This window comes from Bos mutus, chromosome 15 (assembly GCF_027580195.1).
Source record: "Bos mutus isolate GX-2022 chromosome 15, NWIPB_WYAK_1.1, whole genome shotgun sequence".
Lineage (NCBI taxonomy): Eukaryota > Metazoa > Chordata > Mammalia > Artiodactyla > Bovidae > Bos > Bos mutus.
Genome location: NC_091631.1, coordinates 21,494,369 through 21,506,247, shown reverse-complemented (window position 1 = coordinate 21,506,247; position 11,879 = coordinate 21,494,369). Strand labels below are relative to the sequence as shown.

The window sequence follows — 11,879 nt, the reverse complement described above, 5'->3', positions numbered from 1 at the left end:
TAAACACAAACCACTCCATCAACCTTCTTTCAAACAGATCTTTTTGATCTCCATCCTAGAAAATAGGATTGTCTTCTAACCTGTAGTGGTGAAAACATTGGCCTGAGGAACTCTGTGTTTTGAGTCAAGCTTCTTTTCAGGCAGGAAAACCAAGAGGTACCTTTTGTTCACACCAAATGTCCCTTGCAGAATTCAAAATGGCTTTTGGGTCAGGAAGATTTCCTGGAACAGGCCCCTTTGTCACTGAATGACAACCCGTAATCATTCTAAACTGTATCAATAAAAAAAAAAATAATAATAAGAGAGGGATGTTACACTCTGCATCGTGTGCATAAGAATATCACACGTTCACTTAAAAATGTAAACTGAACCGAGGTGTATTTATTTCCTACTTTACCAAGGAATAGCTGCAATGTTAGTGCTGAAGATGTATCACAATCTGAAAATCAACAACCCTGCCTGATTCTCTTGCGACATGGAGGTGCTAATGTTTATGATTCCGATGCAATTAAAAATAATTTTTCACTGGTTAATGTTGACTTCCAAAAAAATGGGGAAAAAAGTATATATGTATGTATGTAACTCAGAGTATTTTCCTTAGATATTTCTTATTCCATATATTGAATTCTATTTCAACACATGCTTAATGAAGATTTTCAGAGCTTCGGCGATCCTGTTTAAAACAAATTTGACAAGGAAAGCAGCAGCACTTGTGAAACACTACATGTGTCTAAGCATAAAATGAGTTCCCCAGCACAGGTTGGCACACTGTTTACTGACAAGACTGTACTGTAACAAAGCAAGAAATCAAAATGTTTACTTACCAACTTTCACCATGTGTATTCAACTGGAGACTGAGGAGTTATTTTTTAATAAGTGAATCTCTTTGCTTTAGAAGTTGCTGGAATAAATAGCTTCAACATAAACCCAATTTATTTGGTTTAGTTCACACTCTAAAGCTAAATTTGAAACTCCTGGTTCTGCATTTAACCTAACAGGGAGATTTAAAAACTGTTTTGTTCTTACTACTTAACTATAAAACCAAGGCTGATATGAGTTGAGGGATACATTATCATTTGATTGGGCTACATTATCATTTAATTCCTTCCAGCACCAACATTCTGTGGAATTGAAGAAAACACTAAATTAGCTTGACATGTAGCCTAGTCACCTGACTGTACATTTAAAAACAAAAACCTGAGAATCAGGGACTAGAAATGATGTGCCCACAGTCAACAAGTTGACTCTGGACCCCTAAACCAGCTGTCACACACCTCAGGAACCCACAGGCTCCCTTTTCACAGAAAATCAAAGGAGTATTTAAATCCCCTGTTTCTCCCATAACTGTTATGCATAACTGTTTCCTTCACAAGGATTTGCAAAAGAGAACAATGCATCTACCCTTGAAAAGACTCTGATTAGGATAACCCTCAAACATTGTACTTTTGGTAACATTTATTATCATCTAAAAAGCAACAAAAGGATCCCAGATCCCAAGAATTCAAATCTCTAAATGGGGTCACCTTTCTTTTATGTTACAATCAAATGTGTATGGTGGCCTTGAAGAAAATACCGTTTGCTAAATCAGTTACAAATAACCCCTAGAAGCATATTTTAGTATAAAACATTCACAAATGGTACTAAAGAACTTTGTCTAGCTGTGATTTGAAAAGAAAAAACTCAGCTGCACTGAGGACTCTACCTTCACACATTCTCTATAAGGGAACTGTTCCACACCAAAGTGTTCCTATACAAGTCTTGAAGGCTTAAATGCTTCCTTCCTAGTGTGGAATCAAGATCCTGACATCCTAAAATAAATGTGTCTTGCAGGAAGAAAAGCACAAACAAACATTTAGTGATAACCTAGAAATATTTGGTTTGGAAGCCCCTGCTGTCACTTCGTGACCCTTAAGAAAACCATTTAAGATAAAGAAACAACGCTTAGGGTCCCTAAATGACTATATTACAGAATTTCCTAAATTCTGGATTCTCAGAATTACCAACTCCATTACATATCAATACAATTTAATGTAACTTTTCAGATTTAAAAAGGAGATGCTGTAGAACCAACAAAATACATTTTCTCAACAGCCAAATCATTGCTATTGCTATTATAGCATGGTCAATAAACAACCAATGCCACAGTTACATTTAAACTATTTTAAGATATAATCTGACCTTGTTGGGTACAGCAAAAGATACATGGTATCTTGTCCACAGAGCCAATTTTTTATACCACAACATGCCTGGGATCCTCCCCCAAGAGAAGAAACTGAAGTAATCATTCAATGACAGGCTATCTTGTGTCTGCAAACCATCTGCTTATAAGGAGCTCAAAATTAAAGAAACTATCCATGATTTTTACAATATCCTAATAAACCATGTAACTCAAGGGTTCTAAACCTCTTTTTCTCCCAGAGGAGCATGAAGCACTGCAGACGTAACATCAGGCATTTATACGGAACTCTGCATTTCAGAGTTTTCACATGTTCTCATTTGCCTTCTGTAAAAACTCTGTGACATAACAAATGCACCACGTGTCCTCTTTTTCAGTAAGAGGAAACTGGAGGGGCAGAGATGAACAGAGAAACCTTCCCAAATGAACGGTGACCAACCTGAACAGTGTTACCCTAGTCTAATGTTTGCTACATTTTTTGCTCTAAATCCAAAATATATTAAAATGCCACCTTGGAAGTCTTGTTACAAGATGGCATTTCCTTGCTCTGTAACTCTGTTGTCCACTAGAGATTTTTGGTCTGCACATTCAACTGACCCCCATACTCCCCCACCGCCGCTGTTCTTCATTCTCCAAAAGGTGTTCTTGAAAGGTGTACCTCTATAGTGGTGGAGAAGGGGATAAAACTTGGGTTTTAAATCCAACATTGAATTTACTTTGAATTTTAAGTATCATTAAAAGAGAGATAAGATTTATGTTATTATCAAATGATGACCTGGGGTTATAAGTCTTGAGAAAAGCTACTCTAGCTCTTTTTTTTTTTTTTTTTAAAGTCACAGTTGTCAGAGTTCATTATGTGCTGAGATACCTTCCATAGCATTTTCCCCCCAGACCTCAGAACAACCATTTTATAAAGAACAGAAGTTAAAATATTGGAGAATAAGGCCTCATGCATTCTGAGTTTGCTAACCTACATCTCTTGATAACTTAACAATATAAGTCACATCACTAGCTGTTACCTCACATTCTAGAGCACCTTGTCGTGAGTTAAATTCAGTTTTAAGTGTCATAAATTCCTTTCATAAAAATGATAATGATGGTGATGTGGAAACCCAATGTTTTGACACCAGTTCTATCAATCTGAGCAAATAGAATGCTGAATTCTGAGGTGAATCCCCACATTCTGCCCTTAAGTCGCTGCACAAATAAATAAACTTAGTAAATCTAGCATTTATGTTGCACATTTAATAGAAAGCTCTTAAGCCATAATCACTGTAGCTGCTGGGCATCTTATTTCTTCAAGAATTCTTTCAGTGCATGCATTAACTTTGGTTAAATTATTCTGGCTTTAAAGGCAGAAGAATATATAAAATAGTATGGTTTCAGAAGCATCATTGTTAACAGACCAATTTCAAAAGATTCATTTGCTAAATTTGACTTCATAGTCCCTTTGCAGATCAATTATTGAGATTTTAAAAAAGAAGGGAATCATGTGCTGCTATCTGTGTGGCCATTTGTCTTACACAAAGAAAATAAGAGAACAATAAAATAAGACTAAGAAATCATTCTTCCAATGATTGTCATTGAACTGTTACATTTGTAAACATTCACAGTATGAAGTCTTTCTCAATCTCCAGCATATAAAGTAGTGCAAAGGAAAAAAAAAAAGTAAAGAAAATTCCAGTCCTGTTATCTGTGAACAAAGTTTGTTACAGTTTCTCTGATTTCATTTCTTCCATTATTGTTAGACATTTGATGTCACATCTTCCCAAAATTAATAATAAAATATAATCAATTTCTAAAGGCCCCTGCAGCCTTTTTAAAAGTTAATTTCCAGTTAAAAATAAACTTTAATTAAATCCAAGATAAAATTGTGACCTATATTCTATTAAATAATTCACTTTCTTTTTTCTACATAATATTTCTTACAATTTTTAAAAAACAACAGCTATGGAATCCAAAGACATGAAATGCTATTAAAGCACTGAATAAACAACTGCTCAAATTCATTAGTTCTTACATAGTAAATACTTCAAAATGCCAACTTTTCCCATCACTGCACGATTACTAACAACGTTGACAATTTACTTGTACATACACACATATGCGCGCGCACAGCACACACACACACACACACACACACACACACACACACTCTCTCCAGGGAACTGTGTTTACTTTTAACATCTCTTCCAGTTAATGTGCAAAATTCTTGCATTCTAATAAAAATATAAAGATAGATTTGCTCCTACTTAAGCCTCCCTTCTCTCCAAGATGTATCATTTATTTGATATGTAATACAAGTTTAGTAACAATTATGCCATGTATAACCATTAAATGGTGTACTACTGTATGCATTGGATTCATTTGCATATATCATTTTCATAACTGCACTCTCTATGCATAAATATATTTGGAGATGCTGGGATTGGGGGAGCGGGCAGCGTCGGGTGGAGAGCGAGATTCACACGTCGGTCTCCACAGCCTTCGCATTAGAACAGTTGTTTTTATCTGTCTCACTGTCATCCCCCTTTCCCTGACACTTCTCCTTTGCACAGAGAGATTCCTTAACTCCTTCTTCCATCTCTAGATACTCTGACTTGTCCCCCAGGGAAGAAGAAGTAGAGCTCCGAAATTTCTTCAGCAAATTAGAAGGGAGGTATGGGCAACTGACTGCATTCTGTGTGAGCTGTGTCTGTTCCTCATTTTCAGTCTCTCTGTGGTAGAAATAGTTAAAGTTAGAGACAATCACTGGCACGGGCAGAGCGATGGTTAAGACACCTGCAATGGCACACAGAGACCCTACAATCTTGCCCCCCACCGTGATGGGCTTCATGTCCCCATAGCCCACGGTTGTCATGGTCACCACAGCCCACCAAAATGCATCGGGGATGCTTTGGAAGTGGGTGGTCGGCTCATCTGCCTCCGCGAAATACACAGCGCTGGAGAAGAGGATGACCCCGATGAAGAGGAAGAAGATCAGGAGGCCTAGTTCGCGCATGCTGGCTCGGAGCGTGTGGCCCAGGATCTGCAGGCCTTTGGAGTGTCTGGAGAGCTTGAAGATCCGGAATACTCGGACCAGACGGATGATCCTGAGAATGGCAAAGGACATGGCCTGCTGCTGCTGCCCGTTGCCACCCCCCTGCTGCTGGGCCAGATCCGTGCCCAGCGTGATGAAGTAAGGCAAAATGGAGACGATGTCAATGATGTTCATGATGTTTTTGAAGAAGAGGGCTTGGCTGGGACAAGCAAAGCAGCGAACCACAAACTCGAAAGAAAACCACACGATGCACACTGTCTCCACGATGAAGAAGGGGTCGTTGAAGATCGTGTGCCCTGAGTTCTCCGGGTGGGGAGCCGACGTGTCGTTCAACAACCCACCGTGCCCGCCCGTGCTCAGGGCCATGATGAGATCCCTGTCGTCCCGAAACTCCGGCAAGGTTTCCAAGCAGAAGATGACGATGGAGATGAGGATAACCAGGACGGAGACAATGGCTATGCCCCTCGCTGGACTGGAGCTCTCCGGATACTCAAAGAGCAGCCAGATCTGCTTCTTAAATTCGTTCTCCGGCAAGGCCCTGTCCTCCTCCTCTCTCACAAAGCCCTCATCCTCCCGAAACTTGAGCAGGGCCTCCTCCCCCAGCTGGTAGAACTTCACCTCCTCAGTGAAGATATCAAAGGGGACGTTGACTGGCCTCTTCAGGCGGCCCCCTGACTGGTAATAATATAAGATGGCATCAAAGCTAGGCCTGTTCCTGTCGAAAAAATACTCGTTGCGCAGAGGGTCGAAATACTGAGTCCTCTTCTCAGGGTCCCCCAGCAAAGTCTCGGGAAACTGGGCCAGGGTTTTCATCTGGGTCTCGAAGCGCAGACCCGAGACATTGATCACCACGCGTTCACAGCAGTCGCTGTAGCGGACAGAGCTGTAGCCGCCGCCGCCGCTGCCGCCGCCACCGCCGCCCGCATCGTCCTGCGCCAGCAGGTCGGTGTAGGAACACTCCTCCCCATGGTCCTCCTCGCTGTAATAAAACCTTCCCTCCTCTTCCTCGTCCTCCTCGTCGTCCTCCTCTTCGTCCTCCTCACTCAGATCCCGCAGGATCTTCTCCTCCGAGCCACTGGGCATCAGGTCGGAGCAGTGAGGGAAGCTGCTCTGCCGGTGGTGGACTTTCTTCTTCTCCGGGTGCGGTCGCCGCCTCCTCCGACTTCCCCGGCCGCTCTGGGGGTCGTGGGAGGTGCAGGCCCCGCGCGATGGGTGGTGGTGGTGGGCACCCCCTCCAGAGCCCCCACCGCCTTCCACCGCAGCAGTGGCCGCGGCCACCGCGGCAGCCGCAGCCGCCCTCGAGTGAGCCAGCCTCTCGCGCTCCCGCGCCCGGGCCTGAGCCGCGTAACCATAAGGCATGTGACTGTTGCACCCTGAGCTCTCAGCACTCACCATTGCAACCTCCATGGTGGCGGTTTGGGGAAATGGCTGGTTCCAGTTGGAGAAGAAGAAAGAAAAATAGGGCAGATTCTTTTCTCACCAAATTAAGGTAAGTTTGGAACCCTTAAGCAGATTGCTTGGAAGATGAAGGATATTTTCAGTCCAACTTTGCATTTTCTGTTTTTAAATCAGCACGCCCCATGCTCTCTCTTCTCAGGGATTCAACGTTGCTCTCCAGAGAGATGGCCTGGCACTTTCAAGTAAAAGTCAGAAAATGTCGGGGTCTCCCAAACACCTGTTTTGGGGTGGATGTTCAAATCTGGAAATACAACTAGGATGTCATTGGTCTTGATGCTGAAAGTTTCAACGACAGCAAGTAGCCGACCGCCGGCAGTTGTGCCTAGAGAATGGAATATATTTTTTCTGCCATGGAAATTGTCCAAAGCTCAGTCCATGAAATTTAAATAAAATGCAAATAAGCCTTTAAGTCTTAACACTTGCCTTCTAGTGACAGCCTGACCCATGTTAACATGTGATTTGAAGTATGTCCAGGCATTGCCACTCAAAGCCTAGCAGGATGATTCTCCCGGCTCTCCCCTTAAGTTCATCACAGGCTTCCTGGACCTAGGGGCAATGTTGAGCTAGCTGTAGAGGCAAAGACCTTGGGAGGTAGAGTAGATGCAAGATGAGGTGTCAGTGGGGGGCAAGCCCAGCTCTGAGGTCTCCATAGAAATCAAGGAAATGCAGAGCATCCTTCATCTAAAATCATGCAGAAGAAGCCACTTCACCTGGAAAAAGGAAGGGAAACAAGCATGGGAGAAAAATAAAAAGAATCAAATAATAAAGAGCAAACTGAGTATTTCCTTTACACACACTTCTTTCTCTTCTCCTCAAGCAAGCAAGCCATTATATAAAGCACCAAAGTGACTATAAATTTCCAAGGAGTAGTAATGGGGCAGGTTGTTAAATCTCCTTCTCACTAAATATCCTTCTATCCTTTTTCTTTGGCTATCATTTCAGCACTGTCTACTTTCATCGTAACTTAATTATTTTTCCTCTCTCCACTCTCGACCCATATGGTTCTTCTTTCAGTCCACCTTTTCACTAATGCTAGGTCTTAATTCTCACTGTCACCCTCTTCATTCCACAATAAACAGTGTTGTCACTTTACAGCTGCTTCCATCATTCACTGATCTCAAGGCATTTTTTTCAAATTTCCACTCAGTAAGTATTTCTGAATTCAGTGGCCTTCCACCCCTCTGACTTGATTCAGGATTAGAGGAGTTGGAAAAACCAGTTTTCTTTAATCCAGGTTCCACCACTCGAACAAGCATCAGTCACCTCATCTACAAAGTGCAGATAATAATACAACCTCTCCCATCCCACTTGTGTAAGGATTAAATGAGATAATTGATGTTGACAGAACACCACAGTGCCTTGTACATGAGGAATATCAATAAAGGCTTGCAGTTATTAATAACATAATAATACTTAATGGTCAATCTCCCCACCCCCAAATGCATATGTCCTTATACCACTGTCTAAGCAGGGGAAGAACAGAACGTGAAGTCATTCCGGACATTTTGAGGCTCGCAAGTGGTCTGTATTGAGTTGGCATTCCCTGACTCCCTGAAGCACGTCCCTGTTGTTGTTTTTCTGTTCCCCAGACTCCAGAACACTCCCTACCACCCACAGCCTAGGAGCTAATCCCAGTTTCCACTTCTCTAATAATCATCTACTCTCCTTGCAGTTCCCCCATGTTCACCTTGATGCTTCCTCCTACACTTTGCTCAAGGACTGTCTTCTTATGTTTCAAATCCCAGTTTGTGTGCACTTTGTTTTCAGCCTATGATACTTTCTTCCCTATAATTTAACCATAGTTTCCATGGCCCAAATCCCCCTCTCTTTTCCCTCCCTCCCTCTTTCCCTTTATTTCCAATCTGCCACTTTCTGATTACATCTTCCCTGCAGCCCTCTTCTGTTCCCCCGACACCTGGTATTCCTGACCTTCATTCTTCCTTAGTTTGTTCTCCGTAGGTCCAACTAACTCATCTCCTCTGCCAGAACCTGTAAATATTCCTGTCCTAATCTCGCTTCCTTGTCTCCTCTTGAGTCTTCCCTTCCCTGAGTCCAACAAGACTTCCAAGAATGCAGAGTGACCCAGAGAATTGGGGAGGATAACAGCCAGGATTCCGGGCAGCTACCAACCTCAGTTACTGGAAGCTCTTGGGGAGCATAAGAGAAATGGCTTCCTGGCGCCATTAACAGGACCCACCTCTTGACCACCTGCTGCTGAATCCTGTAGGCCCAGAAGACTAAACACACCCAGGTTTTATCAAGTGACAGTCGGGGAAGTAGCAAAGGTCTTCCGGATCACACATCCCTTCCGGATCAATCACATTCTCCCAGGACAAGAGGTGAGATTGACTGGGACACAGAACCCAGAAAATACACCTCTGAAGCTTTCTGGAATGGTATCCTCCTTTGCCTGACTCCCAAGATCATTTTCTACTCTGAAATGTTCACTCTCACAAGGTCTCCAAATATCTATCTTCTCTGTGGAGGGTCAGGCCAACATCCTTTAAAGACTTCCATAAGCCAAACAGCCTGAGAGTTTCCTGTTTCTTCCCCAACCCCCTCAAAGCAGTTATAATATACTAGTTAAATACAGCCCCAGTGTAACCAAAGTGCCTGTGAATTCTTATACTACGCACACCCCCTCTTCCGCCAAACAAACAGACTCCGGGAAGGTCATGAGTTAGAGGGTCTTCTAATTCACGGTCAACTCTGCAGGAGAGCTAGACTTGCACCAAATAGTTTCTTATTTACTTACTTCTTTACCTGGGTTTGTTAATTTTTGTTTACCTAACTCCCTCCCCCACTGTACACAGAGCAAATTATCTTCCTTCTAATTTGTTACCAGTTACCTCACTATTCTCATCTTAGAAGAAGAGGAGGAAGAGTCTATAAAAAGGGAGAGAGTGGGGAGAAAAAAGAAAGAAAAAGAAAAAAGAGGAAAAAATCCTTCCAACCAGCAAATCAGACTAGTTTAAAATCTTTCTTCCTTCTCCACTCAAGGTATTCATGTTAGGAGAATCTACTGAAGCTGACTCTCAGGAGACTTTATGGGGGAGACCTTGCAGGAGACTTTATGAAGAGATCTTGCAGGGGAATATCCTTTCCTCTTTAACACCACGAACTAATAGAATTTTGCTGACTACCTATTCCCCAATCCCTGCGCCCCCAAACAAGAGTCAAGCATCGCGCCCCTCCTCCTCCCACCCCACCCCCAATAACAAGGCTGTTTTCCTCACTCAGTTCTAATTCCTGCAACTGTAGGGTGGTACCTGAACCTTATCAGAGAGAGAAAAGGAGAAAGAGATTGAGAGAATTCCAAGGGCCAGTACCGTGAGAAATACATACTTCAACGCACGCCATTTATACAGTCTCTATGTATTGCTCAAATGCTCAGAAAATGCACTCAACCCCAAATGTTGGGAGAAGCAACAATTCAAACCCCATCACCAGCTGTTCTCAAAGAAATAGAACCGGTGAGTCTGAGATGAGACAAAACGATGCTAAATCTAAACCCCACCTCGTTGGGAAACGACATCTTTAATCGCGCCCTCGCCTCCAGACCTAGGTTCCCGCTCGGGCACATTAACCAGGGCGCACGCACCCCATCCCCGGGGTTGGGAAAATAACAACTGTTGGCCCCCCGGAGCGCCGCGCAGCATCTGCACCTCCCTTCTCCCACCTCCTGTTTTATTTTTAACCGTCTTCCATTCATGCCCTTCTGTCACATTCTCGATATTATTTATCCCTCAAATGTCCACTGTTTCTTAATAGCCAAAGAGGAGAGGAGAGGAAAGGTAAGAGAGGTGTCATACTTACCATTCCCAGGCGGGGTGCAAAATAAAAATAAAGAAAATCCCCGGTTGGCTTTTTTTCCCCCTCAAGCTGCAACAGCTGGAGGAGGGGAAGAAGGATCTTGGGGGTGGAAGGAATCGCTCCGGTGTGGCAGGTGGGAGCTCCCAAATATCCACGGAACAAGTTCTACTGCCTGGTCGGGGGCGGGGGGATGGGGGTCACAGAGTCCTAGCTGCTGGAGCCGGGGGGTAAGGATCAGGGCTGCCCCAGGGAAGACCCCAAGACTCCTGCTTCCTCTGGAGTTCAGCACAGAAGGGCTCGACGGGGAAAAGAAGTCAAGGTTCCCCAGAAAAAAAAAAAAAAAAATCCTAGACAGCAGCGATCACTTGTTAAGCCCGAATTCCTCCTCCAATATCCATCCCTCTCGCTCTCTCGCTGGCTGCAGAAGCAGCACACGCCTCCCCTGGCCGGGAGCGCGCGCCGGCCGGGGGCGGGGCCAGGGCCGTCCGAGGGTGGGGCGTTCACCGCGGTCGCCAGGGGCGCCTCCAGGCGCGGCGGGGCGGGCGCAGTCACGACGCCGCGGCTGCCCGCCCCCCGGCCCGGCCCCCAGACGCCGAAGCTCCCGGGAACCACTAGGCAGCATTCCAGGGTCCCCTAGCTGGCGCCCCCAGAGGCGAGGAGCTAATCGCAGAGGGAGAGGTGTCTCCTTTGGAGCTGAAAAGGGGTCCCGACGGCAGGGCAGAAACGTCAGGAGAGGCTGGAAGAGGTGACTTCGACGACAGGTCCAAGCTCGCCCGCAAGGTGCTTCTGGGTATCTTCTCTTCCTGACGCGTTTTCTCTGCATCTCCCCCGGCACCCCACCCACCACCCCACCCCACCACACACACAAAGCCTCCCTTCCCCCGACATCATAACGAGTTTGTGGGGTTGGGAACCCCGGGGGCATCCCTGGCGAGGCCTCCAGCCGGGAGCTGTCCGGTCGCCCGCAAGCGCGCCCAGACCCCTCGGTCTCCGCCTCCCTTGTGGAGTTTGTTGGCCTCAGCTCTGGGGTCGGACGTCTCCGGCGCGGAGGAGACCGACTTTACATAGGTGTTGTACTCGGAGAAGAGAAGGATTACTGAAATTAGAATCGGGCCCAGGCTAAGGGCTACGAAAGGGAGGCTGAGGTCCGAGTTAGAAGAGTCAAAGGGCTGGGAGCAGGTTGCCAGTCCGCCCCGGCGGCGGGGGACAGCCCTCGGGGAACCTGTTGCTGCAAAAAGAAATACGTTGGCGAGAAGTTTGGCTCCTGGGAGGTCTCTGTCCTAGTGGTCGGATCTCCAATGCCACCCACCTCCACTGAACAACAAAAAACGCACTCCCCCCACATACCCCGACACCCCGTGGACGGGCGAGTGCGCCCGCAGCGTCTCCTCA

The 11,879-nt window shown here is 45.2% G+C and overlaps 1 protein-coding gene across 1 annotated transcript; it reads right to left on the bottom strand.

Annotated features, from left to right (window-relative positions):
* Positions 1-3,411: 3,411 nt before the first annotated feature.
* On the bottom strand, positions 3,412-10,717 carry KCNA4 (potassium voltage-gated channel subfamily A member 4). Its single transcript, XM_070383157.1, has 2 exons — positions 10,491-10,717; positions 3,412-7,384 (listed from the first exon to the last, which is right to left on the bottom strand). The coding sequence occupies exon 2, from the start codon at positions 6,621-6,623 to the stop codon at positions 4,641-4,643; it is 1,983 nt and encodes a 660-aa protein (XP_070239258.1). The 5' UTR covers positions 6,624-7,384; positions 10,491-10,717; the 3' UTR covers positions 3,412-4,640.
* Between the last annotated feature and the right edge of the window lie 1,162 nt (positions 10,718-11,879).